This window comes from Belonocnema kinseyi, chromosome 5 (genome assembly GCF_010883055.1).
Source record: "Belonocnema kinseyi isolate 2016_QV_RU_SX_M_011 chromosome 5, B_treatae_v1, whole genome shotgun sequence".
NCBI lineage: Eukaryota > Metazoa > Arthropoda > Insecta > Hymenoptera > Cynipidae > Belonocnema > Belonocnema kinseyi.
In genome coordinates this window covers 118,393,182-118,416,495 of record NC_046661.1, presented here as the reverse complement: position 1 = coordinate 118,416,495, position 23,314 = coordinate 118,393,182, and the positions used below count along the sequence as shown (strand labels likewise).

General features: G+C 28.6%; 2 protein-coding genes across 3 annotated transcripts in view; one reads left to right on the top strand and one right to left on the bottom strand.

Annotated features, from left to right (window-relative positions):
- Positions 1-15,043, bottom strand: part of LOC117173041 (protein salvador homolog 1) — a 21,854-nt gene extending 6,811 nt beyond the window's left edge. The window contains exons 1-5 of one of the 2 annotated variants that reach the window (XM_033361407.1): positions 14,637-15,043; positions 11,184-11,260; positions 10,970-11,100; positions 10,395-10,628; positions 6,740-6,961 (exon numbers count right to left, since the gene is read on the bottom strand). In XM_033361407.1, coding sequence (XP_033217298.1) covers positions 6,740-6,961; positions 10,395-10,628; positions 10,970-11,100; positions 11,184-11,260; positions 14,637-14,727 — 755 coding nt within the window. In that variant the 5' untranslated portion in view covers positions 14,728-15,043. The remainder of the gene's footprint in view (positions 1-6,739; positions 6,962-10,394; positions 10,629-10,969; positions 11,101-11,183; positions 11,261-14,636) is intronic. The other variant, XM_033361409.1, reaches the window with a different exon arrangement.
- A 3,510-nt stretch (positions 15,044-18,553) lies between these two features.
- LOC117172291 (serine/threonine-protein phosphatase 2A 56 kDa regulatory subunit epsilon isoform) overlaps positions 18,554-23,314 on the top strand; it is a 163,100-nt gene continuing 158,339 nt past the window's right edge. The window contains exon 1 of the mRNA XM_033360048.1: positions 18,554-18,944. Coding sequence (XP_033215939.1) covers positions 18,806-18,944 — 139 coding nt within the window. The 5' untranslated portion in view covers positions 18,554-18,805. The remainder of the gene's footprint in view (positions 18,945-23,314) is intronic.

Genomic DNA, 23,314 nt, shown 5'->3' with positions numbered 1-23,314 from the left:
AACGTTGTACACGAAAATACGAACCTTCTAGAGCCTCGTCTAGTGGCCGCCAGGGTTCGTATTTTCGTGTACAACGTTACCGGCTGATGCCGATGGAATTGATAGTCGAAATTTTTTCTTTACATCTTTTATTATTAAGCGTTGTACTTAAACGTAGTTTTCTTTCGGCTCTTGCATTTCTCAAAGTTTGAGACCGATATTTTATGTATAAAAAAAGTTCGAACGTTCAAAAAATGTCGAGGATCAGAAAAAAGATAAAATAATTTTCAGTGAAGTTCCTACCAAAATACAGTACCTAAACGTACTTTATTGTACTCTAATACATTTTCCAAAGTTTCAGCTTGATATTTTATTTACAAAAAAAGTTCTTAGGTTCAAAAAAACATTCAATGAACTGATAAAGTGAGGTCGGTAATATAGGTATTTAGCTGTGTCACATGTCCTTAACTTTTCTCTAGAAAAGGAAATACCTTCAACATGCGGCAAAAAGAGTTTAAGGTCGTTTTTTAAAGTTTCATTCCATTTGTTAAAATAAACACAAAGTAAATAAACACAACACTTTGTTTTAGTTTTTTTTTTAAATTTAGTTATAATTACAATATCGAAGCCTCTACGTTTTTTTTGAGGTTTCAATTCAATTTTTGTAATGTTTGTTTGAATTAATTCTAAAGTTTATTCTTCATAAATACGGAATATTTATTTTAAACATTGTTATAATAAAATATTGCTACAGACAAACAAATTTGAACATGTTTATTAATTATAAATTCCGAAATTTTGACCCAGCTTATAAATTTTAATTACATTTGACTCAGGTTATATTTACCTTCGAAGATGACATAAGTCTCCGACTATCGGTTCTTCCCAGAAACTAAGTTTGAAATTGTCGAGACCAGGACTTTTAAAATTATAAATGATTGCAAATTTATATGGACGCATTTTGACAATATTAATGATAAAAGTTCCAATTCCATATTTATTAAAACGAGAATGTCATAAAAATATAAAGGCTTAAAATTCCTGAACTTACTATATTACTCGTTGAATTTAAATCCTGATTCAAAAAATTTGATAAGATTCTAAAATTTCGGATGAAACAAAGCTTTATATCACATACAAATTTCGAAAATTACAAAAAGAAAAATGTAAACCGTGTCAAATTTATTTTGGGTATGCTTCTAATGAGGGATCTTTCAGTTAGATACCATAAACTCATTGACCAGTTCAAGGGTCCGCGGTCTAAACATGTTAAATGACATTTCAGAAATTTTACACGGCTAAAGGAAAATCGTTTTTATTTTTACAATTTTCAATTGTTTTTTAAACTGTAAAATGTTTTTTGTTCATCCAATAGAAAAAAATAATACCTGTTAGTTTTATAACATTTGAATCGAAATTGAACGTCATATGCCAATTGAAATCTATTCAAATTTTATCTACAAGGGATTCAGTGGTCTAAACCTGTTATATGCAGTGTTCTATTGTTTTTGCCGGGGCGCACACATACACTTAACTGCACGCACACTGACATGTGTCTCACTGGCCTATTCTACGAGTAAACTGAGCAGTTATGAGAAAAAGTACGGGTTTCCTATAAGACACTATAAGCAGTTAACAGGTTTAGACCGTGGACCTATTCTATAGATAATAAAACGCGACTTTCAAAAATCTATTTAAAAAAATAAAAGGAATTTTTCTGTTTCGCTTGCGGGATATTAACTGCATATAAAAAATGTTCTAGAAAATACAAAAAAAAATCGATTTCGAAAAAAATGTTAGTTAACAGGTTTAGACAGCGGATCCTTCAGTTAATCTAACAAATGCCACAATTAAAAATTGAAAGCCTCTAAATGAAAATGAATTTATATTTCAAGGCTTGGAATTTTAAGCACTTTTGTATATGGGGGAATATGTAGGTATTTAATTATGATCAACAAAAAACTTCTTTGAAAATATCCATTTCAACGATTGAAAATTGAAACTCTATTTTAAAAATAAAATATAATTAAACAATTCCTTAACTTTTCTAGGTTATTCTTTTTGGAACTCATGCCACAAAAGTATATTAAATTTTCCGTAAAAGAGTGTTTTATTAAAAAATATCAAAATAAATATGTTTTAATTTCATTTTGTAAATTCATTCAGAGTTGAATTTTTTTGCAATTCTTTTGGTACACATATCCCTGCTGGCAGAAAAATATAGAGATCCAATCTTTTTGAATATTTTTCTATCTCTCTGTCAATCTAAATTCCCTTCTATCTTTTTCAATTCCCTTTTTCTGTCTTATCAAATCCTTTATCGATCCACGTCAATATTTTTTTATCTCAATGGTCTAAACCTATGTCATTTTAGTTATTTTAAAATGGATTTTCCAAACTCACGTTTTGGTATCTAGAGTATACGTCCGCGGTCTAAACCTGTTAACTGCTTATAGCGTCTTATAGGAAATACGTACTTTTTCTCACAACGGCTAAGTTTACGCGTAGAACAGGCCAGTGAGACAAATATCAGTGTGTGTGCAGTTAAGTGCATGTGTGCGTCGAATGTATTTTGTGACTACTTTCACGTCATCTTCGATGTCGTCGTCTACACATCGCTGTAAAGACGAAGGTGAGCGACGCGGCTCGATTACTAAGACTCAGCAAATTTTTACAATAAACTATTTTAAATTTTTGCAAGTACATCTATTTTTGGTTTGCGATTCCAAAAAAGTTGACATAAAACTTGCCCGCAGCTTGAAAGACAACGCAGAAAAATGCTAGCCCGTGAAAAACAATAGAAAATCAACGGTAGAACTAGTGTATTATTTTTCTCTATTAAATGAATAAAAAACATTTACCAGTTTAAAAAAATATTAAAAATAGCGAAAACAACAACGATTGTCCTTCGCCGTGTAGAATTTCTGAAATTCCAGTTAACAGGTTTAGACCCTGGACCCTTCATATAATCGTCCAAATTTTCGACCTCTGCTTTTTAACGGATCTTTACGTTTCGGCAATCACAGAATCCGAAAATCACGAAATATCGTCGGTATTTTTATGTATGTTTGTCTGGCTGTATGTATGCATGGATGTATTTGTGGTTACCTGAATGTTGTAGCCAACTCAAACAAAATTTTAAAAATTTCATTATCTGAAAATTTATCTCTTTTTAAAAATATAACTAGTTTATTGAAAATCAATTTTTAACTACAAAAATCACTATTTCAGTAGAAAATATAACTATTTTTTGTATTCCTTGGTTGTAAAATAAACTCGTTTGTTGAAATTTTTTTTTTTTTTTTTAATTGAAGATACATCATTTTGGTTAAAAATTATTTATTTCTTTGGTTGAAAAATGAGCTATTTGCTATTATAGTCTAACAGCCCGGAGCTACACATTTCAATCCTATGATTTCGCATAAATCATGAAAACAAAACTTTCAACACAATAATTAATTTACTCGGCTACAAGTTCTTAACGTTTAAATTGTCAATTTTACACATTCTTCTCATAGAAATCACTTTTCATAGGATAATAATCGTTTTTGACTAATACATAACAGGGCGAAAACAGGCCTACCTGATCGGAGCGTCATCTATTGGATTTATTTAAACGGATGGAAATATATTTTAAGTGTGTATTGGGAGTGGTGGTCTACCATTTGGCCACATAGTGCCGAAAAATGGAACTAGAAAGAGTAGCTACAATTTTTTAAATGTATTTTAATTTTTGCGTAAAAGTTTTTTTACGATTGTGAGTTTCAATGCACTTTAAGCTTAAATCAAATTTAATTAATGTATGTAGCGAAAAATTTTATCCATGTTACGCCAAGAATACGAATAATAGACGACTGGAATGTAAATACGAATTCTAACCTAACTTTTAGATCAGATTTTTAAATAGTAAATAATTCATGTATAAATTAATAAAAATTTACTATGAGTTCATTTTTGCTTAAAAACAAGTCCATTCAAGTTTATAATCTTTTGAAAATCAGAATGAAAAGAACAATAATTGATTTTTTTAGAAAAATATGTTTGTCAAAAACTGTGGTTTATCACTGTATAATGTGTAAATTCCATCTTAAAAACTTTGTTTCTGATAAAGACTTATTGGTTAAATTATAGAATAGCTGGTACCCCCCTTTATTTCCTGGAAATTTTTTTTTTTCAAAATCAAACTATTGGAACATGATATTGAAGTAAATTCGAAGCGATTTGTTAAAAGAAAGCATGTAAATTATTGTTAATTGCATTATTATAACGTGTCAAATATGAGTCTACCAAAAATTTGAATTTGTCGTATTTAACTTACCGTTTAAGTCCTTTTACAATTCCCGGCAAGGTAAAAAGTTATAAATAAGTGTAATTTAAACTTTTATTTACATATCTTGATATATTTTGCTGTTTGTTTTGTTCATATAAGCCATTTTACTTACAAAAAAAAGAAAGAGTTGCTAAAGTTGTTAAAGAAAGAGTCGTTTCAAATTCTAAAGCCCCTAGACCTTTTTTCCAAATTTAAAAAAATTACAAATGAAATTTTTATAATTGGTTACACTGATGAAAATAATTCACAAAATATGTTCCATTTTGTTTTAAAAGAATAAAAATTTTCGTATATATTCTCTTTTCCGAGAAAGAATGTCTAAAAACACTTCAATGGTAAGTTGAATATGACAAATTCAAATTCCAATAAATAATTTAAACCCCACCAAAAAATTGTTAGAACACTTTTATGCACGAATTAAAATGCATCTTTAAAATCGTGCCTATTCTTTCTAGTTCGAATTTTATACGGTAAAAAACACATTTTTTGATAGAAATATATTTCTAAAAAAAAAAAAAACAACAATTATTGTACTATTTATTGTGACTTTCAAAAGATTATAAACTTAAATGGACTTGTTTTGAAGCAAAAATGAACTCAATGTAAATTTTTATTAATTTACACATGAAATATTTACCATTGAAACATCGGATATAACAATTAGGTTAGAATTTTTATTTCAATTCCTATCGTATATTATTCGTATTCTTTGCATAATGTGGATAAAATTGGTCGTTACATACATTAATTAAAGTTGATTTAGGCTTATAATGGATTGAAACTTAAATGAAATAGTGAAATAATTATTTTTTTTACACTTTTTTTATAACCTTTTTGACAAAAATGTGTTGTTTTTTCGCTATTTAAGATGGAAACTCAATCTACAACTATTCATTTTTAATGACAAAATAGTTTTAATTTTGTACCAAATAGTTGAGTTTTATATCAAATTATTTGATTTTCAAGCGAAAAGAAAATGAGTTTTCTAAAAACCAGTTCCATTTTCTACCAAATTGTTGAATTTTCTAGTCAAAAAGACGAATTTTCTTCGAAACAGTTGAAATTTCAACCCGTGAATATAATTTTTCAGCAAAGAAAGTTAATTTGTAACCAATCAGTTTCATATTCAACAAAATAATTAAATTCTCAGTTAAAAAATTACTTTTTAACAATAAACATTTTTAACTAAAATTATGAATATTCGGCAAAAAAATGAACTTTTAAGTAGTTCCGCTTTAAACCCAGAAGTTCATTTTAACCTGAAAACAAGATTTTTAAATGATAAATTTAATAGTTTATATTTCAAAAAAAAAAAAAAATGCAATTTAAAATAAAAAATATTTTTATTTAATTTTAAAAAATCGATTTGATACCAAACAAGACGAATTTCCAAAAAAATACATACATTTTTTACCAGATTTTTTAATTTTTGACCCGAAACTATGAACTTTCTACAAAATAATTGTATTTCAACCAAAAAAATTTATTTTATACCAAAATACACGACATTTTAACAAATTATATCAATTTGCAACTAAATACTTTCAACAATGAACGCGATGTTAGTCCAAATTTGATTCGATTAATTTTTTATTTATATTTTTTCGTTATTTTCAATATATAAAAAATATATAATTTGCTATCAAATAATTTAAGTTTATATCAAATTGTTGAATTTTCACGAGAATCAGTCGAACTCTAAAGCTCAAAAATGTGTGTTTTCTCACTGTATAAGATGAAAATTCAATCTAAAACTATTTATGTTTGATGCAGATTTGTTTTTAGTATTGAATTATTGTTTTATACTTTTCAAAACAATCATTAAAGATCTTTGATGCAAAAATTAAAATACACCTTTAAAATTGTACCTACTCTTTCTAGTTTTAGCTTTCGGCGCCAGGTGGCGAAATGGTCGACCACCATTCCTAATAGGCATGGAGATTATGTTCGTATTTTTAGTATGTGGTCAACGTCGAATTCATTTTTTAAATAAATTTCCTAACTTTTCGATTCATATCCGAAGTTTGAGGGATATAAAATGAACAAAGTACTCAATGGCATAAGATAGAAAAAAAAGATAGACTAAGATTCAAATTTATGTTGAAGAGAAAGAATGAGGTGAAGAAAAATAAGAGGGTCCTCCGCTACGAAAGATAGAGAAAGAGATTGAAATTCGTCCTAGATAATGAGAGAGGTGGGGAATTATTGAGATAGGTTAAAGGAAAAGATAGAGTTTTCGGAATGCAAAGTGACCTATTGAGAGACATAGAATAGGTCTATCTTTTCCTATCCCCCAATTTCTAGCTTTTTCAATCTTTCTAATTCTAACAGGGATTGGGATAGGTTCTATCTAATTTATAGGATCGCTAATTTGATAATTGAAATCAGCTATTCATAAAATTGTTCTAATATCCTAAAAAATAGACTTACTTTACATAATAAACTCCATACTCCGGGGATTCTATCCGTTCCCAGCCCGTAGGTAAACCTTCTTTTTCCAGAGGATGGGACCAGTGAGTGGTTTTTGTATTATGATCAATATAATACTTTCTACCTCGGAGAGTAAAATCCATAGACCATCCTAGCGGTAAAGGGAGTTCTTCTGCTGGTTCGCTTCTCGAACTCGACATTTCAGAATGCGTTCTACTATATCTGAAATATTTGATGTAATCTTTATACTTCAGACTTCTCAAAGTATTTAATTGAAGAGGAAGTAGTTCCAAACTTCAAATATCAGCAGGCCTCACAGTCCCTATGGGATTAAAAATAGGGAACAATGGGTAACTTCTGTCACGCTTATTGGGAACTTTATTGCGCTCAAAGGGTAACAAATTCACGATAAAATCATAAGAATTCAAAACACTACAAGGTAAATCCAAATGAATTCTAACAAATTAGAAACAATTTAAAAACTAAAAAAATTCCATTGATTTCCGTCATTTGCAATGAATTTAGAAAAATTTAAGGATGTACAATCAAACTCAAAAGTATCCTGTCTTTGAAATAATTCATAAAATCGAGAAAAGTAGATCTATTACTAATTTTTGTAAATTAATCTTGACGGAGGCTTCTAAGCATACGTCAGGCAAAAATAATTCAGGTTAAAATTGCTTATTTAACCCTTAAATTGCATTAAGGGTATCTAACACCCCAAGAAATTTTCAAACTCTTATAAACCATAATTAATTCGAAAAAATTGAGTGGAGGTAAAAAAATCGTGGGGTGTGAATAAATTTTTTTTTTTAAAGCACCTATGTTGCAATATTTTTTTATGAAAGTACACTATTTCAAAAGTATAGTCATACATTTTCAGGTTAAAATAATTAAAATTACGTGAGTTATGAATTTTTAAGTAAAACCCCCATTTTTTAACTTGTTTTTCAAGAATTTTTAAAACAAACTTTAAATAAATAAATGGCAATAAAATCAACTCTACCTTATAAAAGATATCTTACACTATATCGGATAATTTTATTATGACAAAATATTCAATAGGGGTTAAACAATATATTATTAAATACGCTGGGGTGTAGAATACCCACAATGCACTTTACCGTGATTTTCCTTTCTATTTAGGGAAAAGTTACAATTCTTACTGTGACCCAATTGAACCTCAACTTTTGAGAACACTGTGTTTTTTATAAAAAATTTTATTTGATTGAAGCAATTTAAAAAAATATTGGAAAACATTTAAATTTTAGAAATTTATGTCAAATTATGTAAAATATGTAAAAGTGGAATTTTTTCATTACTTTTTTAATTCTTTCAAAAAAATTAAGTTTTATATATGTGAAACAATACTGCGTTCTAAAAAGTTGCAGATCAATTGGGCTACCCTGTATTCGAGTAGATTTTAGTAAAGAAATTAATTTAAAAATCATACAATTATTATTGTTAAAAGCAATGATAATTTAAATTTTAATTAATAACGCCCGAATATAATTGTAGAGAACCCTTCAAAGAATAAAATGAGGCCCTTATAATTAGGATTAAATGGGAATTGTCACATAAACCTAAAGAGGAAGAAATAACTAAAACTCTAAATAACTACTGTTAAAGAAATAATTTTTACCTGAGTTATTTTTTTCTAAAGTACACTTAGAAGCTTCCGTCAAGATTTCCAGAAATCAATAATAGGTCGATTTTATAAATCATTTTAAAGATTGGCGACTTTTGAGATTTATTATACGTAGTGTACATCCTTAACATAAACAAGAAGAATTCAGGGTAAACTTCAAAAATTAATACTAATGACTACAAATCAATTCAAAACAATTCAAATGAATTAGTAAAAAAATTTGAATCGATAAGATATATTTATTTTAGTAAAATATGTGTGAATTTAGAGGAATTTAAGGGAAACGAGATGAATTCGATGAAATCCATGAAAAACCAAACTGAACTTAAAAAACAATCAAGTGAATTCAACAGAATTTAAAAATACGAAAAAATTCATTGAATTCAGTTATTTTGAAACGAGTTTTAAAAAAATTAAAGAGAATTTAAAATAATTTGATAAATTACCGAAAAATGTATGTGAGTTTTAAAAACTTCAATATTAATTAAACAAAAACTTCTTAAAAAAACATTGAATTGAAAAAGATTGAGTGAATTTAGAAGAATTCAGAATATATTAGTAAGAATTCAGGGTGAATTTCAAATGCATTGCAAACAATATTTGAAAATCTTGGAAACCCTGCGAAATCCCTTACTTCTTGTGAATAAATTCTTTGAAATTAGTTAAAATATTAAAATCTCTTAAAATCCCTTAATCTTATTAAATTCCTTGAAATTGTTGAAATCTCTTGAAAATGCATTGGAATCTTTTAACATAACCTAAAACATTTCAAAGCCTTTGAAATACCTTCAAACTATTGAAATAAATAAAAAATCTAGGATTCATTTAAAATTTCTTAAAATATTTAAAATTCTTGGATATCTTTTGAAATCCCTTGAAACTTTTTGAAGCTTTTGAAAATGTCTGAGAATCTTTTAAAATACCTTTCAACATTTCAAATCCTTTGATCATTTTATCAATTAATTTTCGGGATCAAATAAATAAAAATCTTTCAAAATTAAAAAAAATCCATTCAATTATGTAAAATTGGGTTAATTTATAAGAATTAAAATGAATTAGAAATTTCAAAATAATTCAGGATAAATTAATAAAAATTCAGGATGAATTCCAAAAAATAATTTCAAATCTTTAAAACCCTACAAAATAACTAACTCTTCTGGAAAAAATTCTTTAAAATCATTAAAACACTTGGAAACCTTATAATAAACCTTAAAATATTTTTAAATATCTTAAAACTTTATAGGTTCCATACCTTCCGAAATCCTAGAAAATTATTTAACCTAAAATATTTTTTAACTTTTTGAAATCTTTAAAGACTCTCTGAAATATTTGAAATCCTACGAAATACCTCACTTTTCGTGCATCAATTTTTTTTTCCACTAAAATATTATAAAAACCCTGTGAAACTCTATGATGTTAGTTCCTGAAATCCTGGAAAATGTGCTAAAATAGATTGCAAGTTTAAAAATCCCTTACAATCATTGGAACCCTCCAAAACCTTATAAGTCTTGCACAATCATTCCACATCGTCCAAAATGCGAGAAAACTATCCTAAAATAATTCAAACTCTTTGAAATCCTATTAAAATACTAAAAACAATTAAAAATGACTTGAAATCTTCTACAATACCCTAAAGTACCTAAAGTATCCAAAAATATTTTAAATCCTTTAAAATCTTTGGAAATCCCTTGAAATTGTTTAAAGCTCTTGAAAATTTCAATTAATAACAAAATCCTTACAATCTCTTAAAATTCTCCAAAATATTTCAAATTAAAAGCTTCTGAAAATGCCTTAGAAGTTTTAAAAATACTTTAAAGTCTTTAAAACCCACTTCAAAATATTGAAATCTATTACAAATTTCTCGAAATAATTAAAAATAATCTGAAATATTTTAAATTAGTTCCATTATGGACTGCAAATAGGGTACAATAGGGACCAATTTCTGAAAATAGGGTACTTTAGGAACCTTAACTGAATATAGGGTAAATTTCCATATAAAAAAATCACCCAGCAATTTGTCGAAAGGCAGGTTGATTAAAGTCTCCGTATCCAGCTTCAATCTCAAAAGGGAGAAAAGGCATCTGTGGTGTTTGAACTCTATCCAAATGGTATTCGGAACCTGCATATTGATTAACATATGTATGGGACATGGCTGGTGATAATCCCGGATGGTATAAAGGCGTTGCTGCTCGCAAAGACATTCCGTCACTCGATCCAGAATGTACCGAGAGACTTTGAAATCTAGAAGAAAATAAGGCTCATTTAAATACGAAAAAAAACTAAAATAAAAAAAGAGTATCGAAAAAGAAGGCAGTCTTCTTTTTTAACTTGAATGAAAAAATTTAAGAATGCAGAATTAAACGAATTAAAGTTACAAATTTGATCGTTAGAATCGAGGATTTTTTTAATTTCAGCGAATCTCGATTTTTGGAAATTAGATTGTCAAACCGAAATAAAATCAGAAAAAATTTCTTTCATTTATAAAAAGAAAATGAAAGATACGTTTGAAAGATTTAGCGCAAAATTTAGAATTTTTTAGTTGATATTTTAACTAATAATTTAATGAAATAAATTGAATTAACCTTTGAGCTAAATCTGGGACGGAACTATTCGGAGTGTATTTTCCTTCGTGGCTTCCTAATCCTACTGCACTCTCTGTGGTTTTGGTGTTGCCGAATTTTTGAACCATACTTGGTTGCTGAGACATCAACTGCTTGAAAATTATTCATACGTTAACTAAACACCCTAAAGGAGTGAATGAATTAAATCAAATAATGAAGGAAAAGCGCTTTTTACCATAGAAGTAGAAAGAGTTTGCTGATTATTGTGTCTTCTCGGTCTTCTATTTGGTTCCGTGCTCCAGACATTGATAACTAAATAAAATTATGTTTTTATCAAATATATTATATATTACTCAAAATTACAAGAAAAATTCTACAAAGAGAAAATGGAAATATCAAAAGATGAAATATAAACTTCATACGAAAAAATATTAGTCATAACGTTGAACATTCTTCTAGAACATTTTGTGAATTAACTGATCATTTTAAATTCTGACCCTTTCTCGATATGAACCTTAAAAATTAAATTTGATACAAACTAAAGCATAATAATTTAATCATTACTTTACTTTTCTAGACTTGTCACCGACTTTACAAGCTACAAGAAACTAAACAAATGAAAAAATTTGTATTAGGATATTGTTTATTATTATATTATTTTTTATTTACGGTATTTTTAATTTCAGGACTTTTCACGAAACCTAGTAGAAATAGTAGGTCTAGTATAACTGGAATAAGTGTCGTATGAGAAATTTCTCACTCCCCACAAAAATCTAATTTTATAACCAAAACCCCGTTTTTTGATGCTTGTTCATTTTGTCGCGGTGATAAATCACGACGCTAAAATCGAAAATATTTCAAAGTTTCTCATTTTTTAACTTTAACGATAATTTCACGACATTTTTTAAATTCAATAATTTTTTACTGCTGATTTTAACCAAGTTTATGAAATATCAACCTACATAGTTTCAATCTACATATTAGATATTTCAAAGAAAAAGGAGAACTTTTTAATATAATTGTTGAATTTGTAACACGATAATAAAATTATTATCTAAAAATGTATTTGCTTGGAGAGAGAAGCTAAACAAAAAATAAAAATACAAGGAAAATAAATAAAATTCTGACCAATTTTTCATTTTTCCTGACAATTAATATTCAAATAACAGAATCTCAATCTGGTAACATTTGTAACATACAATTTTTTTATACACGGAATAACAAAATTTCAAATTAGAATTAAAATTTTTTAAATTATTATCCTTGACAGTTATTTAAGTGTTTTTTATAGAAATTCACTGACTTTTGCAGGATTCTTTTCAAATCCCTGACTTTCTCCGATCAATAAAATTCGCGAACAGCAGAGAATAAGTTTAAAAATTTATTTTTTCTATAAGAGAATAAAAATTCCAGAACAATAAGCGAAACTCAAGATTTACTCTAGATTTAACGAAGACTTCTAGGACCCCTGGTATCCAAAATTTTGACAAGTTGTAAAATCTTCAATATCTTACGGAAAACTACAGGATTTTTGTAATTCGGGAGTTTGACGTTATAAAAACACTTTTAATTCTACATGAATTATTCTGGAAAATTACAAATATTTACAAAAAAAATATTTCATCAGAGATCAAGCAGCAATTTCAGTTATACAACCATTTTTAAAAATTAAAATTGTACCTAGATATCCAGATATATTAAAAGTAATTTGAAATCAAAGATGTAATTTTTTTTCAAACCAATTTTATGTAAATTAATGCATTTGTCAATTATCAGAAACGAAACGAACTTCAGCTCCGTATCGGATCATGAGAGGTTATCTTAAAAATAATATTAAACTTATTAGTAATCAAAATTTTTGAAGACTGCTGGGAAAATTTATATTGAATTTTTATTTTGAAAAATTAATATTAAAAGATTATTTAAAAAGATTTAACAGGCAATAATGGATTCATAAATAACAACTGAAAAATCATGAATTTCAAAAAAATTCGATGAAGTTTCAGATATATTTAGAAGTTTGGAAAATATTACAAAATAATTTAAAACTTGAAAAAAAATTAAAAACATTTGACACAAAATTTTGAAGATATCGAGCAACAAATTTAGAAGCCTGTTAAGAATGTTGAGAGGTTTCAAAATAATGTAAATTTGTTCTCAAAATTCCTATAAAAACTAAAATAGATTTCTTAATTAATCGTAAAATAATAGTTAACAAGATTTACAACATTTTCAAAAACGAATGTGATAGATTTTTAGGCATTTTTTTTTATTATTAAGGATTTTTGGAAAATTGTAGAAAAAAATCGAGTTCCAAAATAATAGCAAAATTTATTAATTAGATTCCTGGAAAATTTTTAAATGATTTTGTTACACAAATTGTTAAAAGAATATTTAAAAAGATTTAAAAACAATTTTATATATATATTGATGTATCTAGCTTTAAATTGATCAAAATTGGATAATTTTGAAAATTAAAATTTTTGTTGATTCATTCTTCAATTTTCAGCAATAAAAATGATAGCTTGGATTTATTATTTTTTAAATCTTTAAATTATACAATGTATAAAAGTAAAAAATTAGTTAATTTTTTTCTGATTAACGGCTTTATACGGGTAAATTATTGAGCGTTTTAATTAAAAGACTTTCAAGCTTGAATTTTAAAAGTTTCAAATTCAAAAGTATTCCACTTTGACAGTTTCAATTTGCAGTTGAGTTGCTTTATCTTGAAGAGTTCGAATATATTAATTGCAATGACCACCTTCTATTTAAAATTATCTTATTTCAATATTTTAAATATTATTTTGTCATCCTAGATCGAAAAAGAACAACGTTTTGCCTGCAAATCCGGAACATTCTAGCAGATTCTTATAGTTTTACTTTTTTGTAAATTCTTGTTAATTTTTGTTGTAATTTATTATATTCATTTTTAGATTCTTGTAAAAATAGTTTTTCGTAAAAATGTGTCCACTAGGGCCACTAGATACCCTGATTAAAATATTATCACATTTTAAAACTTGAAATTCGGAAAAGCATGATAATGTGAAATTGTTTAAATTTCAAAAGATTAACATTTGAAATTCTTCTATTTTAAACGCTTAACAATTTAAATTTATAATTGACAAATTTAAAAAATGAGTTTTTTTTAATGAGTTTGGGAAAGTTTTAAATTTAAAACTGTAGAGCCATTGAGAGCTAACATTTAAAATAAAATTTTCAGTTTTAAATCCACAGATCTTGAGGTTCAAACAATAAATTAGTAAAATCTATTTTTTGATTTAAGATCGAGAAGAAATCTATTTTTTTCATGAATAATTGTATGCAAATAGAGCAGGAAAAATATTGAAAATTAAAAACCAGACATGGAAATCTATTTCACAATAAATAATTTTATGCAAAATGAGCATCAGTATAAAAGGATTTACGTCTAACAATTTCAACTTGAAATAATTCAATTTCAAACGCTCTCAAGTATAAAACTTTTACGTGCAGATCTTTTTATTATGAATAAAAACTTCATTTTTACATAAGTTGCCACGCAAAATAATAAATAGTAAAAGACAATCTGCAAAAACATACAATTATTAAACAAAAATTAGATGCGATTCCTGACAAGCTTATCGCTAAATATGTGTTCTAACCTATTGTATACACAAAAAACAAACTGTATTTGATGTGTTGTACTCACTAGGCATTTCGGGTGGAGTTTCCTTTTTGACATATTTTCCTACTACGCCTTCCTTAATTGTCCGTAAATCTTTATTTTTGCGCGACAACATCCTAACCCTGACTGCAACAGGTTTTAATAATATAAAAAGAAAATAATAATGTATACATCAACTATTGTTGTAACCAAATATGACAGTTTCGAAAACAGTCTGAGTTCGCGTCCAGCGTAGTTTCACGAGCAAAGAATCGATATTTTCTTACACAAAATAAATTCTTCTGCATCTTAATAGATTTTAAAAAACCTAATTTAGTTTAGAGTGCACGTAAGTGCGTCAAATCGAAATTATTATTTATATCTTTAATTGTCATGTAAGGTTATCGCGGTTATGACGGGTGACGATGAACAGCGATGGAACAGCGCGAACAGCGTGACGAGTAGTTACTAGCGCCGCTAGTGGGACTTTTCAGAACTAGAAAAAAATGTGTCATATTGGATTAGTCATAATGGTCATAATTTAAAGAATTATTTTAAATTTTCAATCATATTTTTGCCTAAAAATTACTCTCAAATTTTTATAGTTGGAAAGAAATTCGAATTACATTTTAGGTGCGAGATGTATTACAAAATAGATTTGAATTTGATATTTGTTGTGTTTTTTCGGAAGCCGGTGGCGCCATTTTTGTCGGCAGCATCGCCAACATTGAGATTCAAAATCAGCAGTTTTTTATTTTTATTCCCATTTTAAGTTCTAGGGTTGTTCTAATCACGGCCCGTGCATAAACTACGTTACCAGTTTGACTGGTGAGAGGGTGACCATAAAAACTACTCTTTTGACAGAGGGGGGGGGGGGGCATTGGAAGTAACTTTACGAACTTTGACAGCGCTTAGTACGTTTCCTAATGATTAATTTTAAAGAATTCTTTTTTCTTCTGTTTTTGAGAAATTTACCCTTTCCTCGTTTATCGCTTAAATGCGAACTAAATTAATAGAATCCAATACAAAAAAAATAAACTACTTTTGGCTGAAAAGTCTACTATTATATTTTTGGTTCGGAATTCATCTCGTTTGATGAAAAATTGTAGTATAAGGTTGAAAACTTTATTATTTTGTTAGAAATGCAACTATTTTTTAAAAAGTTATTTTTTTCTGTCAGAAATTCAGCTACTTGATTAAAAGTTGAACAAATTTGTTAAAAATGACATTTTTTATTTTAGATTCATCTCCTTGGTTGCAGATTCCACTATTCCAGTTTTATAAAATTAATCCTCTGTGAGTTAAATGATTATTTTTTGGAGTTGAACTCTTCGGTTAAAAAATTAGATCCTTTTAAGAGTCATAATTTCAATTAAAAATTCATCTCTTTTTCTTTAAAATGTAAATATATGATTAAAAATTAGTTTTATATGGTCGAAAATTAATTTTCTTGCTGGAAAATTCATCCATTATTTTATTTGAAATGCAACTTTTTGGGTCTATATTAATTTAGTTTGGTTGAGGATTCAACAATTTGGTCGGAAATTTCACTATTTGGTTGAAAATTAACTTTTTAGTTAAAAAGTAAATTATTTTTGTAAAAATGTAACCTCTTGGTAAAAAATTATTTTTTTGTTGTTTAAAAAGTGTATTTTTGACTTGACAATTCAACCTTTTTTTTGGATACTCCCTTTTTTAGATTTAAGATCAAATTTTTTTTTTTGAAAATTAATGTATTTTCTTTGAAATTGATATTTTTTGGTAGAAGATTAATCTTTTTGCTGCAAAATTTTTTTTTAAGTTAAACTAGTTTGTTAAAAATTTATATTTTTTAAAGATTCACCTCCTTGGTCGAAAATTAAAGTATTTCGTGTTTAGAAAATAAATATAGAATAAATTTTTTTAAATAAAAATGTAACTATTTCATTTTTAATTTAAAACTTATATTTTTACATTCTCATCATTTATAATTGAGAAAGTATTATTTATTGAAAAATGGATCTTTCCTAGTTTAAAATTCATATATTTGGCTAAAAATTAGTCTTTTCTTAGACGAAAAATAATCTTCGTGGTTGAAAATTCATACTTTTTGGTTAAAAATGCAACTGTTTGGTTCTAAATATATTTGGTTTGGTTGAGGATTCAACTTGGTAGAAAATTAAATTATACGGTTGAAAATGAACTATTTGATGAAATATTAAAGTATTTTTATGAAAAATTAACTTTTTGGTAAAACATTGATTTTTTTATCAAATATAATATTTTCGTGTTGAAAATTAACCCGTTTTGTAGATAACTCGTCCTTTTGGCCTTAAAATTCAACAATTTTGTTGAAAATTTATGTATATTGTAGAAAATTAACCTTAATTTTCTCAAATTACCTTATCACAGATCAATATTTTTTACGATTAGATAACACTTTTATGTGATTAGAATCGAAAACGTGTCAAAGAATTTGAAATTATTGAAAAAAAAAAAAATTTTTCTAGATGTTCATAAACGCATTTACGTTCAATTTATAACTTACAAAAATAAGGAAAAAATGCTCACTTTCCCGAAAAATATTTACTATATAATTTAAGAATAAAGAAAAGTTTGTGGTTACTTGTAAATAACTCATCTCCTGTAACGCAACTCTAACTCAAATGAAATCAATAAAAAATCCTCCTAAACCGCAACTCCAAATTTTAAATCTCCCGCTTGTTACATGAACCAATCAGCCTCTTGAATTAAGTTGGCGAACCTGTTCGGTCTTTTCCGCTCGTCTTCGTCAATCTCCGTCCATTATTGCCGTACGCACATTACTATTTTCAGGCACAAGGCACCTCTTGACGGGTTTTCGATAAGTGAAGTGAAGGGGGCGACCGACTCCGACGGGGCCGACGGTTCGCGAAACGGACCTTTTTTTTTCTTCCTCGGACCCTTCGTTAAATCCGCGGCTCACGCTGCGCCAGTGTTTTTCAATTTTCACCTGCCGGCAATAAAATTTTCTCCGCGCCACTCTCTCTGACTCGCGGCGTCTCGACTAGTTGTGGTCAGTGCTTTCGGTTCGGTGCCCTTCGCGAAAATGAAACGTCCTTTTCAGCAGCTGACGGCGATAGAACGCTCCTCTCTCAGCCTTCGTGATCCTCGTCTCTAGTTTGAAAAACCGGCCTCCGAAAAAAAATCAAAAGAAACTTCCTCCAAAGTTCCACCTAGTGAACTGTGAAGTACTCGGCAGAAAAAGTGTACAGTGTCTAATTTTTCGATGGTGCTCGTGGTGGTGGTGTCGGTGGCGGCGGCGACGTGAAACAAACTCTCTTCTCGTATTCACGGAATTTCGCGCCTCGAGGCCAAATTATTCCGCACTAACGGTGCTTTCACAAAATTCCAAAAACCAGGAAGTCCAACGTCTGAAAAAAAAACACTAAGTGAAGACAAAATTAGAAGGGGAAAGAATTTCCAAAGGGGGAAAAAATCGAGCCATTTTGACCGAGAGTGATTGACACCCTGGAAAATAAACCCTGGTCCCCGGGAGTGAAAGACCTGGGGTAAAGCGACTTTATTACATAATAGTGGGTCCTTAGTGTTGAAATAGTTCCTCGTGCTGACGAGAAAAGAGGGACTGTGCCTGTCGGGATCGTTAGGAAAGGAGGGGATTGTGAATTGGTGTGGCTTCTTGGAGCTCTGAGGAATTGTTTTCTCGAGATTTTCTTCCGGGATATTGTGCTCTCGTTTTTCTTGAGTTTTTCTTTCGGATTCGACGCATCCCGAAGGCGTCGCGACGTATGACGGGGCGTGCGTTTGCGTGCGTATGACAACGCCTTTCTTCGGAGCCTCGAATTTCGGGACGGATTTAGCCCGACGGCGAGGAGGTTTGTCTCGATGGTGGTGGAGTGACCCGGCTTCGAGACGAATTTTGCAGCACGTCGAACCCTCGTGGTTGGGCCACGACCTACGACCCGGAGCCTCCACGTATAGTGGTTGGGAGTGAGGTTAAGTAAGGTGCCAGAGGATAAGAAAGTGGTATATTTGTGTGAGTGAAGTGATTCGGTAGGAGGCTTTTTGGCAGAGAGGAGATTTTTGGATATATTTTTTGGAATAGTCGTCTTCTGGGAATGCAGCTTCTAAGGTGTGGATTGCAGGGTGTTTAGGAGTTTGGGAAGTGAGAGGATAAGCTGGAGGAAGAAGGATTGGGTAGGAGATTGTCCGGTAGTGCCTCTGAGGTTGACATAATGTCGTCCGCGACTTTTGTGGATCGAATAGATCCATTTGCGAAGAGGTCGCTGAAGAAGAAGTCGAAAAAGTCACAGGGATCCTCCCGGTACAGGAACTCCCAGGATGTGGAGCTACAACAGCTACCTCAGCTCAAAGGTTAGTTTTTTATCTCACTTTCTTGAGAAAAAATAGACTATTTCATTAGTTTTTAACTTTTTTATTCAAATTGACAATTATTTTGTAACCTTAAACGATCTGTGAACTGTTACGAAATTTTCCGTAATACTAGCCCCAGCGCTATAGTTGACCGGTTAGTTTCACACAAAATCCCGAAGTACTGGTCAGTGCCAACTTTAAATGTTCGTTGTTCGTAAAACGGACCTCTTACTAACATGTTTTAGAGAATTAATCACCAATTTCTAGTATAACCTGACGCATTTTGACAGTCGAATATTCATGTTTGGTGTTTGAGTAAGACACTGTGGAACTTAACCTCTTTACAGGCCCCACCGTCCAGTCCGTATATCCCCTATTGTATCCTATATTCAGTTGAGGTCCCTAATGTACCCTATTTTCAATATTTGGTCCCTATATGGTACCCTATTTGCAGCCCATCACGGAACTTTACAAAAATTTATAATGTTATCAGAGCGTAATCACTGTTCAATATATATTCTACTATACGTATTTCTGAATTGTCTTCAATTATTTTGAAATATTTCAGTGCTTAGTTACAAATTCCGGAAAATTTTGAAATATATTTAAATAATTTGAAGGGATTTTTAACATTTTTAAGAAAATTTTTACAATTTCGAAGGAACTTTCAATAGCTTTTAAAAGCTTCAAGTGGTTTCAAAAGATTTCAAAGGTTTTTAAATATTCTAGGGAATTTTAAAATATACCAAGGTGTTTTGGGATTATTTTTATTTATTTGAAGGGATTTCAAAGCGCTTAAAATATTTTAGGATAATGAATTTTCTAGAATTTCTGAAGATATGGAAGGATTTTACAGGACCTATAAGGTTTTAAGATATTTTAAAGCTCTCAAAGTATTTTCAAAATATTGCAATATCTGTGTTTTTTTCTAATCTATTTTTAGTATTATAAGTAAATTAATGCTGTAGCACTGTATATAGTTTAAAAAATCATCATTAAAATATGTTGTTCATTTGAACGTTCTGAACTTCAAGTACATGGTATTTTAATACATTTTCCAGGGTTTCAGGAATTAAAGAATTTAATTAAGAGAAGTGAGGTATTTGGTAGAGTTTCAAAGATTTGGAGAAATTTGAAATTATATTTTGGAATTCACCCTGAATTTGTATTAACTTACCCTGATATCTTTTATATTATTGCGAATTCTCTTGAATTTTATTAATTCACATAATTCTTCTAACTTTGCTCAATTTTACTTAATTCATTGGATTCTTTTGAAAATTTTATATTTATTTGATCCTGAAGTCTTTTAACCTCACCTTGTATTCTTAGGTATTTCATCAAATTCTTTTTAATTCTCGGTATTTTATCAGTTTTTCACGGATTGCAATGATTGTATTCTTTATTTTAAGTTATTTTTAAAGATTACGAAGAAATTTTTGATTGACTTAGACATTTTAAAAGATCTAAGGGTTTTATAAAATTTCCAAACATTTTAATGTATTTTAACATATTGTTCAAGATTTCTGAAAATATCAAATTTCACAGAACTTAGGATATGTTAGAATATTTTAATGGATTTCAAAGAATTTATTCACATGAAGTGCGAGATTTTGTAGGGTTTCCAAGATTTCACGAGAATTCCAAACATTTTCTGCAATTCATTTTCAATTCACCCTAAATTCTTCTTAATTTATCCTGAATTGTTTTAAATGTTTTTCAATTCTTCTAAATTCACTCAGATTTACTCAATTCAGTAGATTAAAAAAAATGTATTGTTTAAATCATGTTGCAGTCTTTAAAACTCACCTTAAATTTTTAGGCATTTCATAAACAAAAATTTATTCTCTTTATTTTTCTAAAATAAGTTCGAACTTACTTCACTCAATGATTTTTTTTTCATATTTTTTAGTTGTTTTGAATTCATTTGACGCATTAGTATTTTATAACGTTAAAGACAAATCCGAATTTTGAAGTGAGAACATTGTGGTAGCCAAGGCAGCAAATTTGAAAGCAATTCATATTCAAAACGAACAATTTTTTATTTAAAACTTGAAGCGTTACAAAATATACATAATAAATGTTCATTTTAATTTCGAAAATTCCAAAATCCAAATTGGAAAACTTTTGAATTTGAAATTAAATTCCCTCGAGCAGCACTATTTTTCAGATTCAAAGTGCCATATTTTCTACTCAGCGTTAATAACATCGGTGTTTTCATGAGCCAGACAAAAATTCAAGAACGAGTCTATTTGTGTTTTCAACGTTGAAAATTGAATATTAAAATATGTTATTAATAAGATATCGAAATTAAATATTTATTTATTTATTTTAGACTAAATATTCCAGTGAACTTTTCTATTGCAATAATGTATGTACTTGTTTATTTTTACATTTATTGCAGTACAATTGTCAATTCAATAATAAATGCCTATAATTATAACAAAAAAATCAAAACAAAGTTGAAAAAATAAATATGTTTCGTTGATTAAGAGTCTATATATGCCTCCTGCATTACATATTTTGTGTCGATGATTTTTTTATATCTTAATAATCGGTCCAAATAAAAAAATGTCAACATTTTATGAGAGTAACTGAACATTTTCTTTAAAACTTTTAAAGGCAAAGCAAATTGTTCAGAGTTTTTTGTATGACAATACTTTTGTACTTTAATTTTGTTAACTATATTTTGCATTGTTTATTTCTATTTGTAATTTTAAACAATATTTATATTTCATTGCATGCTTGCTTTCGATAGTTTTAGCAATTAAAATAGCCTAGGGCTTTATTGATTTCCTTATGAATGGGGTAAAATGAGGCACATTGTAAACCGCTTGAAATTTTTGTTATTGTGGTTTACAATAATTAAATTATTGCAATGATCTCTTCTACAATGAATGCAGTAAACAATAATAAAGTTGCATTGCAGTCAATCAAAAGGACGATCAAGATATGAAGAGGTTGTTTCTGCGAAATATTAACAGTTGTGCAATTCTTGTTTAAAGAAATGCATAAATCATTATTTCGGAATCCACAATTCATGCAAAATTTTTAAATCATGACCTCGGTCTTGGCGTATGATTGGAGTTATCAAATAATTAACCTTCTGGCTCGTGTTTCATTCACATTTGACATAGGTCTTTCTTTTAATTAGAGTGGCATCATCAATATCTCTTTTAATTATTGTTTTAACAAACCTTTTCGCAGTGCTTTATCCTTAAAATTTGTTAGTGTACCTTTTCAAGTCATCAGCCAATCAGTAAATGACAACCTTCTTTGTTTTTTATAAATGTATATAGTCAAATTAAATGGAAACATTGGAACTTTGCCAATTGGCATTTTCGGTATTTGCAAATTGAAACTCGTCTGCGGTTTTCAAATTTGAATTCATTTGACTTATAATGTCGAGAATTTAGTGCTTTCAGCTTTAAAACACTGAAATTTTGGTATCTTCAAATTATCTTTCAGATTTTAGTTTTTCTCGAAAAATATTTGTCAGATTCTACTTTCTTTCTCAGAATTTCTTTCAGGTTTTATTCTTTGATAGAAACATTGATCTATCAGAAGAAATATAAGTAAGTAGAGGCGAGTCTTGGCACATCAATAGTTAGTGCTTCCAAGTAAAATCAATTTCGATGTAGTTCTTTATAGGTGAATCATGTCGTGGAAGATATTTTTATCCTAAGTTCAAATTTACAGTTCCAAACTTTTATTTAAGTGCTTTCAAGCCTGGCTATATTTTCATTCAATTAAAGCTTGGAATTTTAAGAACAGTATTTTTGTAATTATATTTCCAATTTGGAAGTTCATATCTATGAAAATATTCGAATTTGAGAGCTGTTCAATTTGTATATAAATGTTGAATTTCAAATCGTTTCTATGTTGGCTGAATTGTATTCTAAGTGTCTAAAAATTAGTCAAAAATCTTCGAACATATACATTTAAAATCATTCGAATTAAAAAAAATTCCAAATTGTTGGCACGTTGAAGTTTAAAATAATTTAAACTTACCCGTTTCAATAATTAAAAAGTATTCTTCCAAATTAAAAATAATTTTAACATATGTTTGCATTTAGTTGTCCTCAAATTACAATGAAATATGAGAGCTATATGTAAACACAGAATTTACTTATAAGTACAGATTAAGACAAAAGGAAACCCAGTAATTGGCTAAAAGCTACTGGGCTTCAGTAAGTATAAAGAATCATCAAAATTAAAAAATGTCTGTCATAGTTTCTTGAAAGTTCGTAAATTGTCGATTTAACCATACAAATTGTGATGTATAATTTCGTTGTTTATTATGTTTGTTTTCAATCCGAATTCCGACGACGGAATGTTCAAAAAATGCATATGGCTTTTATGTTGGGGGG